We start from the raw sequence: 21,256 nt of genomic DNA, 5'->3' as shown, positions 1-21,256 counted from the left end.
TCATTATCATCCGCAGCATGTACCCACTCCCTCATGTTATATTTCACCCAGGCTCTCTACCCCACTTTCCCTTTCCCTAATGGCAGACAATCACAAAAAGCTGCCCTGAGATTTTACCACTGAGATCCAAGTGGCTAACTTTTAATTTTAGGAGATGGGACCGTGAACTTAGGTAAGATATGGGTCCTTTGGATCAAGCGGGGACCTGCTGCTTTCTGCCCACTCCTTCACACATCCTTTTTGGTGGAAAATGTCTAGTTGGCCGGGGCGGGAGGGAAAGGAGCGCTGCCTTTCTCTTTCTAGACCACAGCTGTGGCCTCCTTATTGGGGAGGGGGCTTCTTGCCGATTCTCTCCAGGGAGCAAGGAAGACAGGAAGAACCATCTGGGAATGTGTGGCTCATGGAGAGACAGAAGGTTCACTATGAATGCCAGAGACAACCAGAATCCCTAACTAACCCCACAAGAGGAGCTCCACAGGGCCACAATCTTGTGGAGCTCTAACCTGCACTGTTCTGTCTGGCCAGCACAGCTCTCTCTCTACGGTGTTCACCTCCACTGTGCCATCACAGATGCAGAGGGCCGTGACGCTATATCCCCTCACAGCAGAGAAAGAGGGCACACAATACACCTAGCTATCTCCTAGGTAGAGGGTCCAGAGGAGCTGCAGGTCAGGATCCTTGAGCCAGCAGGCATAGTGATTCCTGGTGACTAACCGCAGGCATCTCTCAACACGGAACAGTGGATTTAGCGCTAAGGCTGGTTTTCTGGTGGGGATCACAAGTTGTACGTTTAGTTCTAACTTTGCACGAAACTCTAATTCTACACCTTGCTCCAAAGTCAGGTCATTACAGAGGGTGATGAGATCTTTTCTGAATCCAAGACCTTACTGATCTTCAAATATTACATATTATCTACCCAGTACAGAAGTCTATGTCCCTAAAAGAGAAGAAACACAAAAGGAAATATCACTTACATCACTAAGACAGAGATGTGTACTGCCCGACACATTGGATTTCAGCTTCTGTGCCTGGAAAGAGACAAAAGGGGAAAAAAGCACTCAGACATAATAGGGAAGAGTAATTAATTATGATCCATTAATCAACAGTCTAGGGCAGGGCTGAATGATAAATATAGGAGCTACAACTGTGAGCCCCATCTGTAATTTACAACATCCAAGTGGCTGTCTAATAAAGAGGTAGCAAGTAAGGTTAATTTTAATTATATATTTTATTTAACCAACTGTATTATCATTTGAACATGGAATCAATATAAAAAAATTAATGAGATAGTTGGCATTCTTTCTTCCCGGGTCTTCAGAATTCAGTGGCTGACCCTGCGTGCCTCTGCTCAGGGCTGCCCTATTTCAGAGCCCAGCAGCTACCTGTCACCGTGTCTGCCGTAGGACCGGCACAGGCAGGATCAGGATGCAGGAGAGAGAGTTTTGAAGTGGTATCTCATTTATCTTTCTGGGTGCTAATTTGGGGAAAGGGCTTTTACTTTAAAACGCGGGAACACACACGCCCACATACTGCTAACAGTCTCCTGTTGCTTTGCTTATTTTCCAGCTCCTGCCCCAGGCTCCAGGCTCTTGATGTTTCCCAAGGCTGGGCCTGGAAGGGAGCTGAAAGAATTCAGGCCTTAAGCCGAGTTCATGGGGCTACCTGTTTCCTGGCAAACAATTCCATGGTTGGGCTTCAAAGCACCTCTGCAGGAACTCTCAGATGGATGGCCTGCAGGACTCACCTAGCACTACAGACCCTGTGGTGGTCTGAGTGAGGGCGGCCCCCACAGGCTCAGGTTTTGGTTCCCTGAGGGTGAACTACTTAGGAAGGATGAGAAGGTATGACAGTAGGGGTGGGCTCTGAGATTTCAAAAGCCCATGCTAGACCAAACACCTCTCCTCAGCTCCCTCCCTCCTCCCCTCCTCCTTGGCCTCCTGTGTGTGGACCAGGATCAGGATGTAAAGCTTCCAGCTCCACTGCCATCTGCCTTCCTGCATGCCACCATGCTCCCCGCCATCATGATCAAGAACTAACTTAACTTTCTGAAATTATAAGCAAGGCCCCAATCAAATAACTTCCTTTGCTGCTTTGGTCATGCTGTCTCTTTACAGCCAGAGTAGTAACCAAGACAGACCCCAACACAGAAACTCAGAAACTGTCTCCAAGGTAATTGCTAGTGAGTGGGCTGAGCAGTGAAGGCCTTAATCTCTCTTTACCCCTTAACTGGACCAATTCCACCATTGGGCTTGTGCTTGAGGACTCAGTGGAAGGGACATCTCCATCACTCAAACAATGGCAAGGAACAGGTCATGAAATTTACCCACTTAGTACAAATTCATTTTATAAACACCAGCAACTTAAACCCAGAGATGTTAAATGACTCATCATACAGCAAGATGCTTGGAGAGACAGAATGCAACCAGGACTGTTATATGATGCTTAGTTTGTTTTTGACAAATAGAGCTTGCCTGGAGACCAAAGGGTGAAGCTAGCCACTCGTGTACTATAGAGACTGGGCAGTGGTGGTACACACCTTTAATCCTAGCATTTGGGAGGATGAAGCAGAAAGATCAGGAGGGCAAAGTCGCCCTGGGCTACACAAGATTGAATCAGTCTAAAAGAGAAAGGAACCGAGTTGTGGAGGCTCACACCTTTAATCCCAGCACCAGGGCAGCGAAGAGAGGAGCTTAGGGTGGAGGGGGGACAGGAGGAGCTCATGGCATTCAGCCTGAGAGTTTGCATAGATACGATCATCCATTTGGTTTGAGGATTCAATAGCTGTGAGAAGTCTCTCTAGTGGCTGGCTTCTCTGATCTTTCAGCCTTTACCCAGATTTCTGACTCTGGGTTTTTATTTAATTAGGACTAATTAGGACTATACAGGACTCTTCAATTCTATGAAAACACACTTTTTCCTGGATCACACACAGACCTGTTTCAGTCTCTGTCTTCCCCCAATTTACACAAGGAACTCTTCCTATAGTACCCACCCTCAGCCCTACCGACAGCAGCCTTTGGCACCAGCGAAGAGCTTGTCCATGAAGAAGGCAAACACTGATACACAATCACCTTTGAGTCAAGGAATACCTGAGCTACCCACCAGCTCTGGGGGCGGGCTGCTAAACGGCTGCCTGTGTGCTGTGAGCCTCTGAGGCTCACTGAAGACACACAAGGCTAAAACGACAGCATGCTCGCACAAGGAGTGATTTGTTGACCATAATGCCACTGGGAAGGCATCATAATCTTTACCTATATTTGCATATGCCAGCCGCGAATATGAAATAGAAACCTTTAAGCAAGCTTCAAGAACAAGACACTGTGAAGCATCCCGGGCTGTTCAAAGGTCACTAAATGTTATGTATAAGAAGATCAGAGGGGAAATTCAAGCAGAATTGAACTTACTCGAAAGTCTCCTTTTAATCCATAGTAACAGCAGGTCTGAGTCACTGCTCTGCTACCTACAGAGAATATTGTGTAGGATGTCAAGACTGGAATTGTGCCCAGGCACCCAAATGGTCCTAAAACATCCCATTCCAACCATTCTTTATTGGCCATAAGATACAAAAGACAAAGATCCTCACTGAAGGACTCTGTGCAGCTAATCCATCCACTGATGGTTTGAGGGAAACAGTAGGACCCCTGGACTGTGAGGAGTGTGGCCCCATACTGTTTCTGTAGTGTGGTCACTGCAAAGTAGCGCCTGAGCGGGCCACAGTGGCCCTCCCCATCGCCTGACTGGCACCCACAAACCCGCCCTTGTGGAACCTGGGGCAGCCTTAACCTGGGGCAGCCTTAAACTGCTGTCTTGCCAGGCATTCTACTGGGCTTCCATGCACATGGGTAGACTTCTGTGCCCATCACTGAGGGCCTCACACTAAATAAGATGCTTCTAAGCTCTCCGACAGGTCAATGTGCCCGCATCTAAACTGCCCAGCTCTGTCTTCATTCACAGAGCGTCTGCAGTGATCACTTACTGGCACAGGGAAATGCATTTAGAACAGACTCAAGTCTGTCATCTCTGGGCTTCTGTTCCCCAAAGCAGCATGCTATGGACTTCTAACAGTTATCTTGTAGCTGGAGGGTAATCCCGGTGAACATAACTACAATAGAATGCTGAGTCCAAGTGAGGATGTGGTAGCCTTCCCAGGCACGGCTCTCAGAGGCTTGGCTGTCCACAGGCCAAGGCAGTTCTCTAAACCCTGCTTCCAAAAAGCACTTAGCAAGCTTCCTGCAGAGCCATCTGATGCCGGAGTTTATCGCCATGACTGCCAAGTAGGGTAAACACAGAGGCCTTGCAGGATCTGCCCAAACCTAGCAGGAGACACTGCAAGGTGTGTGCCACTAAGGAGAAAGAGTAGGCGGTGATACTCGAAGGATAAAATCAAAGGACTGCACACAGATGGGAGGTGGGGCTAAGCCCCTTACCTGATGAGTTGCAGGCCACAGGGCCCATGGCTACCCTGGAATTAACTGCAGACAAAGTCTGCTTTGTCTAATATCCATACCACATGTGGTCAGTGAGTAGAGGGGCTGTGTACACTGCCTGGATTCACGCTCAGGAGTCTTGTACACAGCACGAATCCCAGTGACCAAGGAGGATTGGAAACATACCACTGTCCTAAAGAAAACCTGTGTCTATAAGAAGCCCACAAAACCTGTTATTTCTGTTTCGAAGATTTTCATTCTGGGTGTTTATGAAAACATCAATAAGCAACCAGGCTTGCTAGTCAGTTATGATAAAGTCAAACGTAAAACTACAGGACACCCCCCCTTCAGCCAAAGAACTTACATACTTAAGTATTGTTCTGCTTGCCGAAAACTGATATGGAATTGACGAAACTAAAACCCATCCTCCCTACACACACAACTTCTGAGACTCTGTAGAGAGTTAACTAAGCCCCAAAGTGGAAAGCCAGCTCTCATTACCCAAATGCAAACTGGTAAAGCCAACAGCTCCATAAAGATGCGCTGGCACAGGGTGTGAGCCCTGCTGGGGCCCCCTGGCACACGGTAGGGACATACAGACACCTGACTGAGAACTTCAGCCAGTCCACGCCTACATGGACACTGTCCCTAACAGTCACTGGCTGAAAAGTAGAATATGACTTTTAAAATGAAAAGAACAGAGAAAACAGACCATCTATTCTGTTTTTTTCTAATAGTTAATTCGAACCACTATTACAGTAGGTTGAAAATGTGGATTATTTAATGTCTTTAAGTGTTTCCTATCAGTTAGTTTCTGGTTCTGTGGCTCGAGCAAAGCCTCTGACTCTGCTTTGTGTGAAATGTCACCACCAAGACACAGTGCCACGAGGATTTCATCTCAAGGATTAAAAAGGGCAAGAGCATGCTGCAAAAGCCTTGCCTACATTCTGGAGAACCACAGAAACTTGCCCTTTAGAGACTCCATAAGCCTTGTCCCCTCCGCAGCTGTTTCAAAACTGCCCCTGGTGGTAATCAACAAGTCCAGGCATGTCCCATAATAGAATTTCCAGGTCTCTGTGACTGAAAGGCCAGACCTCACTGGTCTCTGGCACCAGAGGGTTAATAAATGTATTAGCTGCTGTTAACCTCTGGTACCTGGACTCAGAGTGGTCTCTCTGCATTTTAACCCAGGCATCAGCATTTGGAAAGCCAGTCCTGGTGTGAACTCTACTCCAGTGCAGAACACACAGGCACACACATAATTTATAGCTGCCACCGGAGTCCCCACCTGCTTCTGCCACAGTAGGCTCTGCAGGACTTTGGGGACAGCACAGGGGTGTGAACAGTATGCCTGGTCTGTTTATGGAATTCGAGACTTAAAAGTGCACCCTTGCAGAGCCTGGCTTTGCTGCCCCAGGACTCCATTTCTATGGAGAAATCAGTGTTTAATCTCAGGATTTTAGGCAGCTGTCAGCCAGCAGGGTATGGAACATGTCTCTGCTCTCCTCCATGCAGGAGAAAAACCGCTCCCTCTCTGCCTGAACTCCAGGAAATAAAACCAGCAGAAGCTGCCCAATCCGATAGCAGCAGACTGTCCAGGCCGCAGTCAAATGGTCATAATTAATGTGCTCTGGTTCTTTTCTCTCTTGCTTTACCGATTAGAGAGATTTGCTATATTAGGAACCTGTTTGCTTAATGACAGAATACAAGCAATAAACAGAGAAATACACAGGCTGTAAAACACCATCAACTTTGCTCTCGCTAAGTATCTTGCCGCATCTATCACGCTTGTCAATACCGGCTCCTTAGCATAGGAGTCGCGTCTACTGCATAGATTGGACTCTGGCTGGGGAAAAACACTGCAAGAGATCTTTCTGAAACAGTTCAGAAGTGAAAGTCCTGGGCTTGTATCCACATCTCAGCTTAAATATGCATATCTGATATTCTTCTGTGAGACAGAACAGGAAGGAGGGTGTGTACCTAATCCCAAGGGAACCCGAGCAGGCCCTTGCCATGCAGAGTAACTTGCCACACAGGCCCTATTCACAGTACCTGAATCACACAGCCTCACCTGAGGATGGGCGTCTATGGTTAGGACTTGTTACATAGCGAGTCTACAGTGTACTTGATTCACATCTGCCCAAATTAACTTCTGCACGTATGAGGCAGACTGAAGGAAGGCAGATTCGAGGGGACCTTGGCTAAATTGTGAGCTCCAGTGTTCTCAAGCCTTTTACACACTGCGGCTTTTTGGATTTTTGCTCCTGACTTTTGGGAGAGGTTTTTATTGCCAGTCTGGTCACAAGCAGTTGGCCAGCCTTTCCAACATCTCTCCACTGCCTATTTTTAAACTTTACCTTCCCTAAAAACTTGGTAACAGCTGCTTGCAGCCACTGGCCTGAATGGTTGGCAGTAAAGCTGGCATCACGGAACAAGTGAACATATAAAAAGCCCTCCTCAGAGCCTGGCCATTTGTCTTCTGGAGCCTGTGCTTAGCAGGGAAGGAATCCACTTCCTTCGAGCTGAGCTCTCTCAGGAGGCAGCAAAGGACTGAGAAAGCCTGGGTGATCTGGGAGCTTCCTCTGAAAGGGTGAACCATGGCCATGCCTAGCGTTCCTACCACGGAGACTGCACAGCTCACCCCAACCTCCTCCAGGCCCACAACCCATTGTTCCAGCATTGCTTGAGGCTCCGTCAATGGCTCTCACTGTGAGAAGAGCTTTGAAGACCTGGCAAAGAATCCTCACCGAGTCCTAGTTACTAAAGACCCTGCACAGGCTCCCGAAGACCCAGGGCAGCAGGCTGGGTCGGCTGGGCAAGCCAAACCCAGGCATAAGGTTGGGTGAGCAAAATCAATGGAGGTGATTTCCTCACCTGGAGCAGACCTGACTTCGACCCCAGCTGGACTGCGTTTAGATGAGGTTTCCCATAATGCATCCTGGTGAGCTAAAAGGAAGTCAGACTGGGGTGGGGGATTGGGCATCCCGGCCTTGGTGACATAGAAACAAGCTAAACAAGCTCTAGTGAAGAGTCTAGACGGTCTCAGACTCGACACCATCCCATAGTCAGAGTTGGTCTGTGCTTCTGTTACATCCAGAGCAGAAACTCTCTTCCTTGACCAGAGAATAGAACAATGGAAGACTCACATGACAGGTGTATCCAACTGCTTTACAACTGGAGGGCTGGGGCCTAGAGGACCATCTCAGCAACTAAGAGAATGTGCTGCTCTTGCACAGGATCTGAGTTCTGTTACCAGAACCCACACTGGATGGTTTACAACTGCCTGGAACGCCAACTGTAGGGAATCTACGGTTGAATCTGGCCTCTGTGTGTGTGTATGCAGGGGTGATTTTAAATACTGAACAAGGGTACTTTCTTTTACTTTTAAAGGACAAGTCCACTAAGCAGAATTCTCTGGCTCTTGTTTAGCGTAAGCTGCATTTATGAACTAAGAGCTACAGAATACCTACTGTTCGGTTTTCTTTTTCCTTTTCATCCGTTATCATGTGACCCCAGCTGGCTTCAAACTTGTTTTGAAGTTGAGGATGATTTGAACATCTGATCCTCCTGCTTCTACCTCTCAAGCACTGGGATTACTGGTGTGAGACACCATGCCTGGCCAATGCAGCAACGGAAGTAGAACCCAGGGCTTTGTGCCTGCTAGGTCACCTCTGCCAACCAAGCCACATCCCCAGCCTCTACTCTCATTTGCTTTAACATGGAGGTAGCATTTGTTTGACTCCTTTTTACAATTTTTATCATTTCGGGAGAAGATTTTTATAATTATCTTGCTTCTCGCCAATCCACAGACATTTTTTAAAAGTGAATCTGCCTTTTCTCATATATTACACTCATTTTTTCCTTTCAATCAAGTGTTCCCTCTCATGTTGCTGTTCATCTACTGTTACTGGAATAATTTACATAGCAGCATCCTCCAAAAGAACTGAGAGCAGGCACACTCAGTTTTGGAGCCTATGTTTCCAAAGGGCAAGGGTGGTGGGGGTGGAGACCTGGAGAACAACCTTGAACACTCAGTGAACTCACACACGATTATGTTTATGAAAGGACAGGTTGGCTTCTAAGAGGGTTAAGTGAGTGTCCATTAAGACAGCTTCTATCATAGTCTAGTGGCTGGTTCTGGTACTGGCTTGATTGGTAAGGTATGCTGAAGAGAATGCAGGTTGGAAAACACAGGTGTGTACTATTAGGCTAGTCCCTGTCTGTCTTTCTTTTGTTTGTTTGGTTTTACAACTGAACCTAGAACTCACCAGTTCAGCTGGACTAGCCGGCTAGAAAGTTCTGGGATGGGCCAGTCTCTTCTTCTCTCCACCCTCCCCCTCACTGCTGAGGTGACAGAGACAGGCTGTTAGCTTTTTTTTTTTTTTTTTTAAATCAGGATTAGTGATCCAGATTCAGTCCCTCATGCTGGGTGTCAAGTACATGGCCAACTGACCAGTCTCTCTAAACTCTAAGATGCTCTTTGGAAGTTGTTACCGACATCGCCTTATCCTTGCTTTGGTCTGCAGCTGGTCTTGGACTGAGACAGGATATTATTACTAGAATAGAATAACAGAAAATGCCAACTCTGAGGCTAATTTAGCTTCCATGAACATTATATGAAAGAAAGTGGCTCATGATCATCCTTAAGATTTTAAAAATGGGTGTCATGAAAGAAACGTGAAACAGCCGTACATCCAGAAAGACGCACGCCTTGGGCCTCCCCCTAAGTCTCCTAACACACACAAGGATGCTCGAGATCTGCCTTGTGACTCAACCGTAATGGCAGGATAGAGAGAAGCAGCATGGGGACCGTGGCCTGAAGCTCAACACGATGCTGTAGCTGAGCTTTGGAATTCCATACAACCACCTTCTGTCGGTTTTGCTTTTCCCCATGTTGGGACAAACATAGGTTGCAAAATACACCACAGAACCATGTGTTTTCATTCATGGTTAGCTTGCCTGATTAGTAAAATATTCAGACAAGAAGCAATTATGAGCAGTAGTTTAGAAAATTATGCCCAATTAACAATGATGCTAAACAATGCATGCGTGAAAGACGTTTTGGTTGGGGGTGTCTGCAGGGGAAGGGAGCGTGTTCCGTGGTGCAAACATTCAGTAACAACGGCATAAGGCAAGGAGGAGAGACATCTCTACAAGACATCTATGTTCTAAACATAGACAGCTGGAGATGTAGATCCATAAGAGAGCGGCAAAGACTCATCGCCCTCAGTGAGAAGCGCGTGCAGCCCGTCTCATCAGACGATATTTATTAAGCCTCTCATTCTCCACTGCATTGATGTACAGCTGAGTACAGACCCATAAAGGCCTTACAACTCACAGTAGTAGCTAGGACTTGATATAAAAACATTTTTAAAATTAAAAGAAAAATCTACGGTCTCAAGACCAAGCAGGCAGCAGACACTTTTGTCCACTCTCTATTGAGAAGACAGTGATACTCAGTGCTGACAAAGTAAAAGATGATAAGGTAAATCACAGTTCAATATTTTTAAACAGTGCCTTTAGCAGAGGAAAATATTCTAGAAAATGCACAGGAAAGCCAAGCAGCATAAAAACAATGCCGACTGCAACTGTTCCTGTTGCTGAAAGCCTCCACTGAGAGGCCACCTGCATTTTACCAGGCTGTGGCTGGGCACCCTTCTGTAGAGCTGGCCATGGATTCAGGGGTTGTGACTTGCTGCTCTCTACAGCCTGGAGTGGCCATACAGAAATCCGAAGACCTCAACATGCTTGAAGACTGGCTGCAGCTCAGACCTCTGTCTATTAGTTCACAGAAGCCTTACATGGAACAAATCTTAGCACTAGACATTGTCTTCCTGTTGGCAGATGAGGGCTGTTACTACAGGAGCAACAACAACTAGGTCACACAGTCAACATGGACGAAGCTACCGTGGAGAGGGACATAAAGCATAAAGGGAACCTCCCAATCCTGAACCCCAAACCGGTAACAATGCCTACAAACATGGCTGCCCTGAGCAGCCAGAGTCAGGGTAGACTGGGCAGGTGACTTGTGCTCTGTTAAGGGACTTGCATCATTCCGGAGGTCCCTTCAAATGACTGGCAGACAGAACAATCATTTGGGGGGGAGACTCCCTCCCTTAACATCTGTCCAATGCCCAACTTCCTACTTTCCCCTTTAGACATCGTCCTCGGTAACATGGCTCCTCCAGGGTCTGAAATAAGAGAGGCAATGGAGAGGGAAGGCAGAGGTTCCCAGCAGATTCCTCCACAGTGAGCCCCGTGGTGCAAGCGCTGTGAAGCCTCTTATTCAGGGAGGCGCGGTTGGTTAGAAGTGCTAAGGATAAAAGGTCAGTAGGGAATACAAGAAATTGGATTTATTTATAGTATGTGATCTAAGTGTGCTCAGAGGTATTCTCGTAGGTTACCCGGAACAAGAGAGCATATTTATAGCCAAGAGAGGGCAGACATCCTATTCCTTTTTATTAAGCATGTTTATTACCCAGCAATTGGGTTAAGCAATTGTCCATGGCTGAATTACTGTCCTTCTGATGGGCTTGGCCACACTGCCCTCTGGACCACAAGCCCAGGTAGACTAACGGCTCTTTCCTGAATGAAGGCATGTGGGGATAGTCTTCACATCCCACCTCAGTTTTGGAGATTAGAGGTCTTCTAAGGAGAAGGCGCCGTAAACAGGTGAAAATGAACAAGAGGTTAACCCCAGGCCCACACGGACAGGGAGCAGACCTGCTTTGTAAAGCCCAAGTCCCTCTTCCAGATGCACCTTGGAGCCCCGTCTGCCCAGGCTCCTCCTGTCTCATGGTCAGCAATGGGCCACTCAGTGACATAAAACAGTGGCTGAGAATTCTCACTGGAGCTGGAGGATTTTGATCTGTTGAATTATCCCAACCCTTCTAGGTAGTAGGGTTTGCCAAGTCCAGAGGAGAGATGACAAATCCAAGGATCAAGGAGATCAAAAGATTCTTCATCTTAGTCTGTGGGGCACTCTGAATTTTATTGTAACACAAAGCATAGCCCCCTTGGGTATCATCTTCTCGGAGGATAACTCCAGCAGGCAATCAGCTCTTTATCTTACAAAAGCACCTTGGAGAACTAACCATCTCCCCGATGCTTGCATGATCCCACGCTAATCCTCACAATAGTCATGGCTGTATTTTGTTGCTTAAGAGAAATTAGCTTAAAATGGTTTTTTTATTTTTATTTTTTTTAAGGGACTGGAGAGATATGTTGTTACAAGAGTCCTTACTACTCTTCCAGAGGATCCGAATTGGATTCCTAGTGCCCCCTACCTCGGAGGCTCACAACCACCTGTAAATTCCAGCACCATGGGGAGCGTATCTCGACAAGCACAACAAGCATGTGGGCACAGGCATACATGCAGGCAAAACACCCACATACCTGAGATTTAAAATGCATTTCAGTTTGTAGGAAATGAGTGGAAGTGGTGGCTGCACTCTCTACGGCCACAGGATCAGTAAGCACAGCTATTAAAAAGCCAAGTGATAATGAACTACTAACCCAGGTCTCTGAACTGTACCCCAGAGAGGAAAAGAGACCTGCCACAGGAAATGTATTCTGGCAAGTACTATTTCTATGAAACACAGACAGGTCTCTGAACCATAGGCAGTCAGCCCAAGAGCCACCCAGTACTCGTGGGCCCTGCTACTGAATTCCTGCATGGTGTTTCCCACAAGACCCTGTATGTGGACCTGGCCTAGAGTAACTTCTTATATTGACGCTGGTTGTCCAACGACATACTCATGGCAAATTCAAAAATACACCAACTACAGTTTCAATGACAGAGTGAGCTGGTGCCAGCTCCTCGATGCTATATGCTAACGTTTTCATGACTCATAATGGTAGCATATAATGAAATTATTATAGTGTAAGTCTCCCATTGTTGCTGCTCACTTCATAGAGCAGTGAAGAACAAGCTATTTGGGAGTGTTAATGAGAGAGTCTATTAGCTTAGGAACTGAACCTGAGACTCTGCAATCGAGGGGTTGTCTGTGAAAAGGGAAACACTTCTAAAGAGAGAACCAATTTATTGCCCGCTCAGCTGAGGCTCCTTGGCCTAGCTGGTTCTTCTCTCCCTGGGCTTGCTTGACAAATAGGCTTATTCTATTTGCAGGAGATTCAGGATAAAAGAGGGTAAAAGAGAGAAAAATTGTAACCCAGAGTTCCCTGCACTGTGTGTGCTTAATTGGGAAGATATCTAGTTGAGAAAAACAGGTCTCTTTGTTGAAAGGAGGACATCTGGGTTCATTAAAGGTGTGCAATAGATTTTGATAAAAAGCTATTTTTCTAAGTCATTAAATTGGTTTTAAGGAACTTTACATTCTCCTTCATTTGAACAATTATTAAACTATAAAACAGGATTCCACAATTGAAAAACTGTAATCTGAAATTTTACAGTCGGCTATAAAATGCTGTATTATTAACTACGCTGAAGATGCTCAAGCCCATTACAACTTTTTAAATGAATTACAAAACCCTTTACTGCTGATAAAATAATCTTAAATTATAGCATTATGTATTCTAACAATATGCTGAACCTAGCTTGCTACAATACAAGCACGCCAATCACAAAGAAATCGTTACTTGAATTAAGTTGTTCCAAGCCCACAATCTGGTAACAGCTGCTGCCTGGAGGCAGCCCAACACCTGATCTTCAGGCTGACTGGGGCAGCAGGCTGGGTGGAACAGCTTGTCTATTGCAGGGGCCTCTTCCATGTCCCTTCAACCACAGGCCAAACTAGGAATTAGAGCCTCAGAGTGGGGTGAATCTTAGCATGGCCCCAGGGATTTAGTCAAGGGTTGTGCTGACAGCAATCCTGTCCTTAAGGTCTTCCTAGAAGGAGATATTTTCTCTTTTGTTTCTTTACCTTCCTTCCTTCCATTCCAATTGCTCAGTTACTGAGCTACTTCACAAGCACTATTAAACATGTAGAGGGTATGTGTAAGGCCCCACCAGAGAACCTGGCCCCCAAACTCAGGTCCTGTTTGAGGCAGTTCACTGCAGCCTGCTTGCTTCCTCCACCAGTTGGGTTTGCACACACACACGTGAAAGATGTTAATGGTTCTCTGAACTGCCAGCAGTCTTAATGGTGTACTACCTAATTTTGAGTTCTGAATCAGGCACTCCCACGGTTCAAGAACTCTAAAAGCATTCTATAAGTAGTTATTCACAACAGCCTCTTTCCTCCCAGGGCTAATGTGGGCTGATTCTGGGATCCAGTTTCTCCTGAGCAACTCTGCTGACACCCTGAAAAAGGAAGATAAAATTCAAGGTATCCACTGGCCACCTCCATGCTGTGAGGGCCTGGGCCCACCATGTAGGCCCTGGGATATTTGGTAACTCGGTGCACAACTCTGCCATGGTAGGCAGGATAGGTGCCCGTGTCTTAGCTCCATATATATATGAAAACCATCTGTGAGCATGAAATCCAACCAATCTCTGAGCTTATCCAAGCTCAGGAATTGAAATCTAACCAATTCCCACCCTGAACATCTTTTCCCTACAAAAACTGCACCCCTAAGAAGCTGTGCCTAAGCTCTATACCTGTTCATATATATGTGTATATGTGTGTGTGCACGTGTGTATATACATGTATATGTACATGTGTATGTGTGTGTGTGTGTGTGTGTGTATGTGTGTATGACGAACTGTCTATATTAGGTAATGTCCCGGGCACGTCTCTGAAGGAATTATCTGCAAGCATAGGAGCTCGGATGGGAAGGGATCCTGACAGTAGGGAGCCGAGGCAGACCATAAAGTCACTGTCAGCATCGCAGCTTACAGCCCTGCTCAAGGGAAAGGTTTTCCCAAGGTAACAGCTCTGCTCTGGCAGGGGAGGGTTCCCCGGGGAAGCTGTCACAGCTCTGCTCTGCTCTGCCCTGGGACAGTTGTTACTTCTCTGCTCCATTCAGGCAAAAGGAAGTCTCACCAAAACCTTATTTGAGAGATTTATTGGGAGGGAAGAATCCAGGAGGGTGGTTGCCTCTGCCAGGGTTCAAAAGGACAGCTCTCCCCTGAACAGGCACAGAGCTTAGACACAGCTTCTCAGGGGTGCAGTTTTTGTAGGGTAAAGATTTTCAGGGTGGCAATTGGTCAGATTTCAATTCCTGGGCTTAGATAAACTCAGAGATTGGTTGGATTTCATGCTCACAGATGGGTTGGTTTCCTGCTCAGAGGTTGGCTAGTTTTGGGGTTGAGGGGTAGAGTGTATTTCTTTGGTTCTGGTTTCAGGGCCAAAGAATTCCACTGGCCCTTTTTAACTTTTAGCTCTGATTTCAGGGTCAAGGTGTGTTTCTTTCACTGGTTCTGGTTTCAGGACCAAAGTGTGTTTGTCTCTGGTTCCAGGGTCAGGATGTGTTTCTTTGGCAGGCTCTATGACCCTGCATTATCTATCTAGATTATGGTAACTGAGGTGAGAAGACCCATTTTACCTGCGGGCAACAGCATCCTAAGGGCTGGGGCTTTGGAATGAACAAGTAGAAGGGTATCCATCACCTTCTGGGTCCTGACTGTGGATGCACTGTGGCCATGTGGCCAGCTGCCTCTCTCTCTATGACAGACTGGATCCCTCCACCTGTAAACAAACCCTTCCCTCCTTCAGTCGCTCTCGCCAGGCATCTCTGTCAGAGCGAAGAGCGAAGTAAGACACCAGCGCCGTTAACTGACTCTGTGCACCCCAAGGTCATTGCTGAAAGAAAAGGTCTTGAGTGCCCAGGAATCAAGACCTTTATGAGAGTCTCGCTCAGCATCAGCATCTCTGTCAGAACGCCTCATAATCCTTTAGCCCCAACCCTTCTGAAACCTTCAGTCTTCAGTCCACCCGTGAGGAACCCTACCAACCCTGCAACCCTCTGTGACCCCTCTGAGCTGTCCCTGGCAGTGTACTCAGTGTGCTGCTGGGTCACAGATATTGCTAGAGGAAAGTAACAGTGAGACCCCAGAAGGCTTGGGCTCCTGCGCTACCCGAAATGCTCACCGTTCCAGCCTAAGTCACTGCCACCCATGGTGCCACCAACAGGCACCATTTGCAGGCAGAATGCTGTTTTGGGAAAACCAAAATTTCCAAATGTGGGTTTTGGCTTTTGGCCATGACAGGGACCCAAGGTCCCTCCTCTTCTCCAGTTCTCGTGTTGTCACCTGGACGCCAAGTGGGATAGTGCAGTGACATTTCACTTGTATTTTAATACATAAAGCTGGTTTGAAGAACAGAGAGTAAAACAGCCACACTGTTCAGCCTTACAGACCAGGCAGTCGTGACAAACACCTCTAATCCCAGTAGTCACACTAGTTTGCCATAGAAACCAGGCAGTAGTGGCGCACACTTTTAATCCCAGAACTAGAGAGGATTATAAAATGGGAGGAGACAGGTTTCAGGCTCCGTCTCACTGTGACGTTTCTGGAGGCAGGATCACCATTCCAGACTGAGGTAGAGGTAAGAGCCAGTGGCTGACTGTTTTGCTTTTCTGGTCTTCGGATTGAACCCCAATATCTGCCTCTACATTTTTATTAATCATGCTACAGGGTAGCACTGAAAGAAAAGGATTCTGGGAAGTAGTTACACTGATAAGGTCCTGAGGGCATAGACCCAAGATGGAGTTCAAGCCTTTCTCATGAAGACACGGGAAGAAGCCAGCATCTCAGAAGAAAGCCTTTACTGGGAACACAATTCGTCTCCCTCTCAACTGTGAAACCATCAATTTCTGCTGGTCAAAGCCCATCCAAAGCATCGTTACAACATCTCACACAGACTACGCCCAGAAGCAACCATAGCCCCAGCCCCACCCCGTTCCACTCTTGCCTTCACCACAAGGGAGGACTTGTTCCAACGTGCCTCTTTTCTGTGGCATCTCCGAGGATTCTTACCACAAAGGAAGGAAGGTGGGGTGATTTTGAGGCAGTCTCCAAGCACAGGTCAGTTAGTTTTACCTTGCAAGGGGATATTTGGAAAGTCTGGGACCACTTTCGGTTGTCATAAACTGACCAATATAATCTTGACTGAAATCCCTCCGATGGCCCTAGAGAGGTGCAGCTCATGTCCAGCAAAGAATGCCAGAGGAGAAATACCGATTTCCTGTAACACGAAGCTGTAATATGGTCTCATCCCTTCCTATCTGTATTAAGTCTATAAGTACAAAGTGGCCCAGGCCACCAAGACCAGAAAGCTCCTGGGAATCAGCACAGAGAGCGAAGTCTGGCCCCTGGGAGAAGTTCATTTTAGTAAGGGTAGGATTTAGGCAGCTAAGTATTTCTTAGTGTTGACAGCCCCCTCAAGCCACTGACAACTGATAAAAACTTGCACAGTTTAAACCCTGAGGTCATCACAGCTCCAAGCAAGTTGTAGAGACAGAATACAGGGGATCCTATTAATACTCCAAGAGGCTCTTCTACCATCTTGCCCGTCTCACTGGGGCAGAGAGGATAAGTAACTTGCTATGGTTTCCATAGCTAGAAGACATTTTCAACTTCACTTTCTTAGGAAAAGTTTGGCAGCATGTCTCCAAGACGGCAACCACGCTTCAAACAACTCTGATATGGCATTTTTGCCTAAGAAAGTACTTAAAAGGGCTTTGTTGCTTACTTCTGAGAGGTAACCTCTACATCCTTGAGATTTCATGACAGTCTCTTCACGATGGATCATACATGAATGTGTGGCGATGAGACACATCAAGATGGATGCTTGTCACCAGAAAACCCAACCTTGGGTTTTAGGGTTTGGGCTTTCAGTCAGGGGATGTCAGATTGACCTGAGTTGCAGAGAATGTCTGGAGAGGCCTGAAGATTATGTCCAGTCATGTGTGGTCAGTGATTGAGTCCCTATGCCTTCTCAGTGTAACTCCAATAGCAACTTCCTGCATGGAGCGTCTTGACGGTGAGCAAAGTCGTGACAAATGAATAAAAAGCACTTAGCTCGCTGGGAAGGGCATCAAGAGAAATCGCCGACCAAAGCCCACTCTGGTCACTGTATTCATACTTCATTTGGCTGGCCTTGATCTGCATCCTTTACAACAAAGCTATTAAGCTTAGCAGTTTGGCTGAATTCCATGAGTCACTCTAATGTCCAGAACCTGGAGCTTCCTGCAGAAGCCTGAATCTGCAACTCGCTGGTCAGACTGCATTTGGGAGGAGGAGCCCAGAAGGGTAGCTGGCATCTCATGAGAGGCCAGCCTTGTTGGGACCTATGGATTGACACGGGGCGGTAGTGTCAAAGACTGAGTTGTGTTGTGGTACACCAGTTAGCTTCAGAACAGTCACCATTACTTTCCTTTATGCTAGTTTATGAGCCATTATGACACTTCAATCTGCCAGATACTCAACAAGAATTTAGGGACCGATTTAATCTATAGTGATGAATATGGCTAGTGGGAAAGGAACGTTTAAAGTTCCCTGATTTAGGTAATACGAGACAGGCATTCTGAATGCATAAAGGAGATGTTGATTTACTGTACCTCTTCTCCTGACTAAGGCTATCTGTTCCTTGGGTCTCACCTGAAAAAACAGAGAGAGTAACAGTACCTACGTCATGGTCAACTCTGGGCTTCTTCATGGACACTGCTGTGTGTACTCTGCTTTATTAACACCTAACCATAGTAGGATGAAGTGATGCATGCTATCTCTGCAATTGTTCTTGGCCCCTCTTTAATTTTATGTGTGTGGACATGTGCATGCCTATGTGGGAGTGGGTTGCATGTGTGTGTAAAGGTAAACATGCATGTTTATGTGGAGGGCAAAGGTCAAGCTGCCATCTGTTTTTTTTTTTTTTTTGAGACAAGAAACACTGGTCTGAAGTTCATGGAGTGAGTAGGTTAGGATGGTTGACCAGTAGGCCCCAGAAACTGGCCCAATTCTGCCTCCCCAGAGCTCGGGATTAAAAATACGCACAACTACACTGAGCCCATGACCTCACATATGCTGTCTACTAAGAGCTTATGGTGGATGGCTTTTCATAAATGCGTTTATAAAGGTAAACCTTTATTCCAAGACCATGACTAGTGATGTATAAACACGGCCACTCCTGGGCTATGGAACCTGAGAGGCAGGGCTGGTTCTCAGGCACCATCTTTTCTGCAATGAAGAACATTTGCTGCTAACAACTGTGTCACCTGTCCCCTATGAAGACATCGGTGAGAAGTGCAGTGAGGTCCTTGGCAGACAGAACCGCTCCTGTAGCCAGGTTGGATGGAATCTGACTCTACTGTAGTTCCAAGGAGCAGGTTGTTAGGAAGGAGCTCCTGAGAGAATTAAGCAGGTAAATGGAATTTGAAGCAGTTCTGATCTCTCAGGAAAGACCAAATAACATCCTACCCCTTGATAGGGACTGTCTACTGACATTTAGTTCAAAGCCTCTTATACAGTAAAAAACAAAGAAACAAAGGTCTAAAGAGCATCAACGTTCTTTTCCATTGGTGCCTCCTCCTGCGTCCTTGGAGCAGATTCTCCTTTGCAGCTGGAGCATTCCCAAGACAGCACTAAGGCCCTGTGCACATCATGAAGAGAGTTCAGCCACTTCCCAAGTGCCGGGGCGGGGGGAGGAGCAGGGGGTTGGTCAGCCCTCATGCATACTTGCACTGTTCCTTAATCAATACAAGAAACTCAAATCAACAGAAATTCAGAGAGGTTAAGGAACATGTTCCATGCCACAAAATAATACAGAGGCGGTAGCCAGCATTCTCGCTCAGGTCCACCTAACTCCATAGGTCTGACTCCTCCTAGCAACCTAACATCTAGGCTGTCCAACATACTCCAAAGAAAGGCATGAGAAGTACTTGGGGTCAACTCCAACCTCCAGGGAAAAGGGAAACACATAATACACTAACTCAGAGGCCTGAACGTCCTGGCCCCAGACAGACCTGGGGTAGAAATGAGCCTCCTCCTCACTGCCCTAGGACAGCCTTCTCACCAGACATCTCCAGCACACCCTAGCACCCTGGCCCCTCTCACGAGTGTCTCTTCACCGATGGAAGATTAACGGGATGCCAAAGCACCCCATTGCTCTGCAAGCATAAATTGCAAGAAAAACATTTAGAATATTGATTAAGTGCTTCATGCTCGAAGATTTAAATTTACCTCCTGTATTTCCAGGATTAGCTGACATAATGGGGTCAGTCTGCCGGCACAAATGATTTACAGAACACCCATTGGCATTCTTCCTTCGGAAACTCAACACTTAAAAATCTGCACTTGGTCACAACCGGTAGGGCCACGGGTATTTAGCAGTCCTGGATGATCGCCCTCCTACTGTGATGTTTCAAAATCAGTTCTGGAATGGTCAGGCCTTATCTGGAACAAATGGACTTTACTTGAGTCCCCTAAGGTACTGGAGTAGAAGAGGGAGGGGAACCTTCTAAATATAGATCATACTCAATGTTCTCAAGCCAAACATGGAAGAGCTAAATGGACTGCCTTCCCTACACGCCTCCGAGCCATCTGAGAAACCTAGGTGACGTCCTATCAGAGTCCATCCTGCAGTGCAAATTAGCCTCTGCCTTTGGACCAGAAGGACATGGGTCCAGGCTATGCCTGGAGACCAGGAAATGCAGACCTAGATTCAGATGCCATGATATCACAGCCTCTCTATGCAGCTTCCTCCTCTTGGGCACAGAGGGAGCTAAGTGTCCCTGCTGAGAGCCACTTGAAGCTGATGAGCTCTGAAAGCCAGGGACCACTGAGGGTATACCTATGCCAGAGTGCAGGGGCAGCAGGGGGACAGACTCTGCACTGCTGACGTGGGCAGGCATCACTCTCACAAAAATTGGCCAGGAGGACTGACTCACATCTTCCACACCGCAGACAGCTGTCTGCTGGCCCCTTCTAAAATGCCGCCTCAAGTTCAAGGGGAGGGGACCCAAATCTGGGATGAACACCTGATGGCCTTCCTGTGTCAGACTCAGACGCGTTTCATTTGGCTTGCAGAAAGCTAACGTGGTGGCTCGCACTGGTCACTGTAACACAGGCCAAATGTCCGCAGCTCTCCAGCCGTTCAGCTAGATCTGGGCTTTGAGGTGCTCTGCGGCCCGCAGCATCCCGAGCTCAGGCTCAAAGGCCTGTCAAAGGCTGCAGTGGCTAGCCTCCAGCAGGGGAGCCCAGTGCATCTACCAGCCATGAGGATTCAAGCAACCGCTGGAGAAACCTGGTTTCTAGGGAGGTGACTCAGAGAGTGAAGCTCACGCCATGCAAACAGCGCGGACCTGAGTTTGGCCACCAGAACACACATAGGAGCAGCCACATGCTTGCAATCCCAGGCCTGGGGAAGGAGAGACAGGTGAATCTTCACGGGGATTCACTGCCCATCCAGCCAAACCTAATCCCCAAGTTCCAGGCTTGAGCGCTATCCCTGTCTCAGAATATGATGCATGACTTCCTCAAGAAAGAACTCACTGCCCTACACATGCACACTCATGCATGTACACTTCACCTGCAACAAGCATGCATGCAAAACTACACATACACATACACACACAAACTGAACCTGATTCAGGTGTGGTAACTCACATCTAAAATCCCAGCACTTGGGAGGCTGAGGTAAGCAGACTAACACAAATTTAAGATTATTCTGGAATACAATGTAATACCCTTTCCCCACAAAAGAATACTGGGTGTGGATTTCAGTAATCTTGGGAACCTCTTTCCTACAGATACCCAAGGCAATGCTGCTATAGTTAGACTTGGATGCTGGAGGTCTCTGGACATCACATCAAGGGGTCTTCACTGATGTGGGGGAGGGGCACTGGCGCTCAGACAGTGACTTCAAGCAGGCAAGATTCCAATATCCACTTACATGCCCAGAGATGTTTACTTTAAATTAGCGACAAGTACA

The 21,256-nt window shown here is 47.0% G+C and overlaps 1 protein-coding gene across 6 annotated transcripts in view; it reads right to left on the bottom strand.

Annotated features, from left to right (window-relative positions):
- Positions 1-21,256, bottom strand: part of Gfra1 (GDNF family receptor alpha 1) — a 225,658-nt gene that overhangs the window by 7,027 nt on the left and 197,375 nt on the right. For all 6 annotated transcript variants that reach the window (XM_085694166.2, XM_085694164.2, XM_087907735.1 and 3 more), the window contains one exon: positions 975-1,028. In XM_085694166.2, the coding sequence (XP_085550292.1) occupies positions 975-1,028 (54 nt within the window). The remainder of the gene's footprint in view (positions 1-974; positions 1,029-21,256) is intronic.

The sequence above is a fragment of the Myodes glareolus genome, chromosome 7 (genome assembly GCF_982192425.1).
Source record: "Myodes glareolus chromosome 7, mMyoGla1.1, whole genome shotgun sequence".
NCBI classification, from domain to species: domain Eukaryota; kingdom Metazoa; phylum Chordata; class Mammalia; order Rodentia; family Cricetidae; genus Myodes; species Myodes glareolus.
Note: the sequence above shows the minus strand (reverse complement) of the source record. Positions and strands in the feature narration are given on the sequence as shown.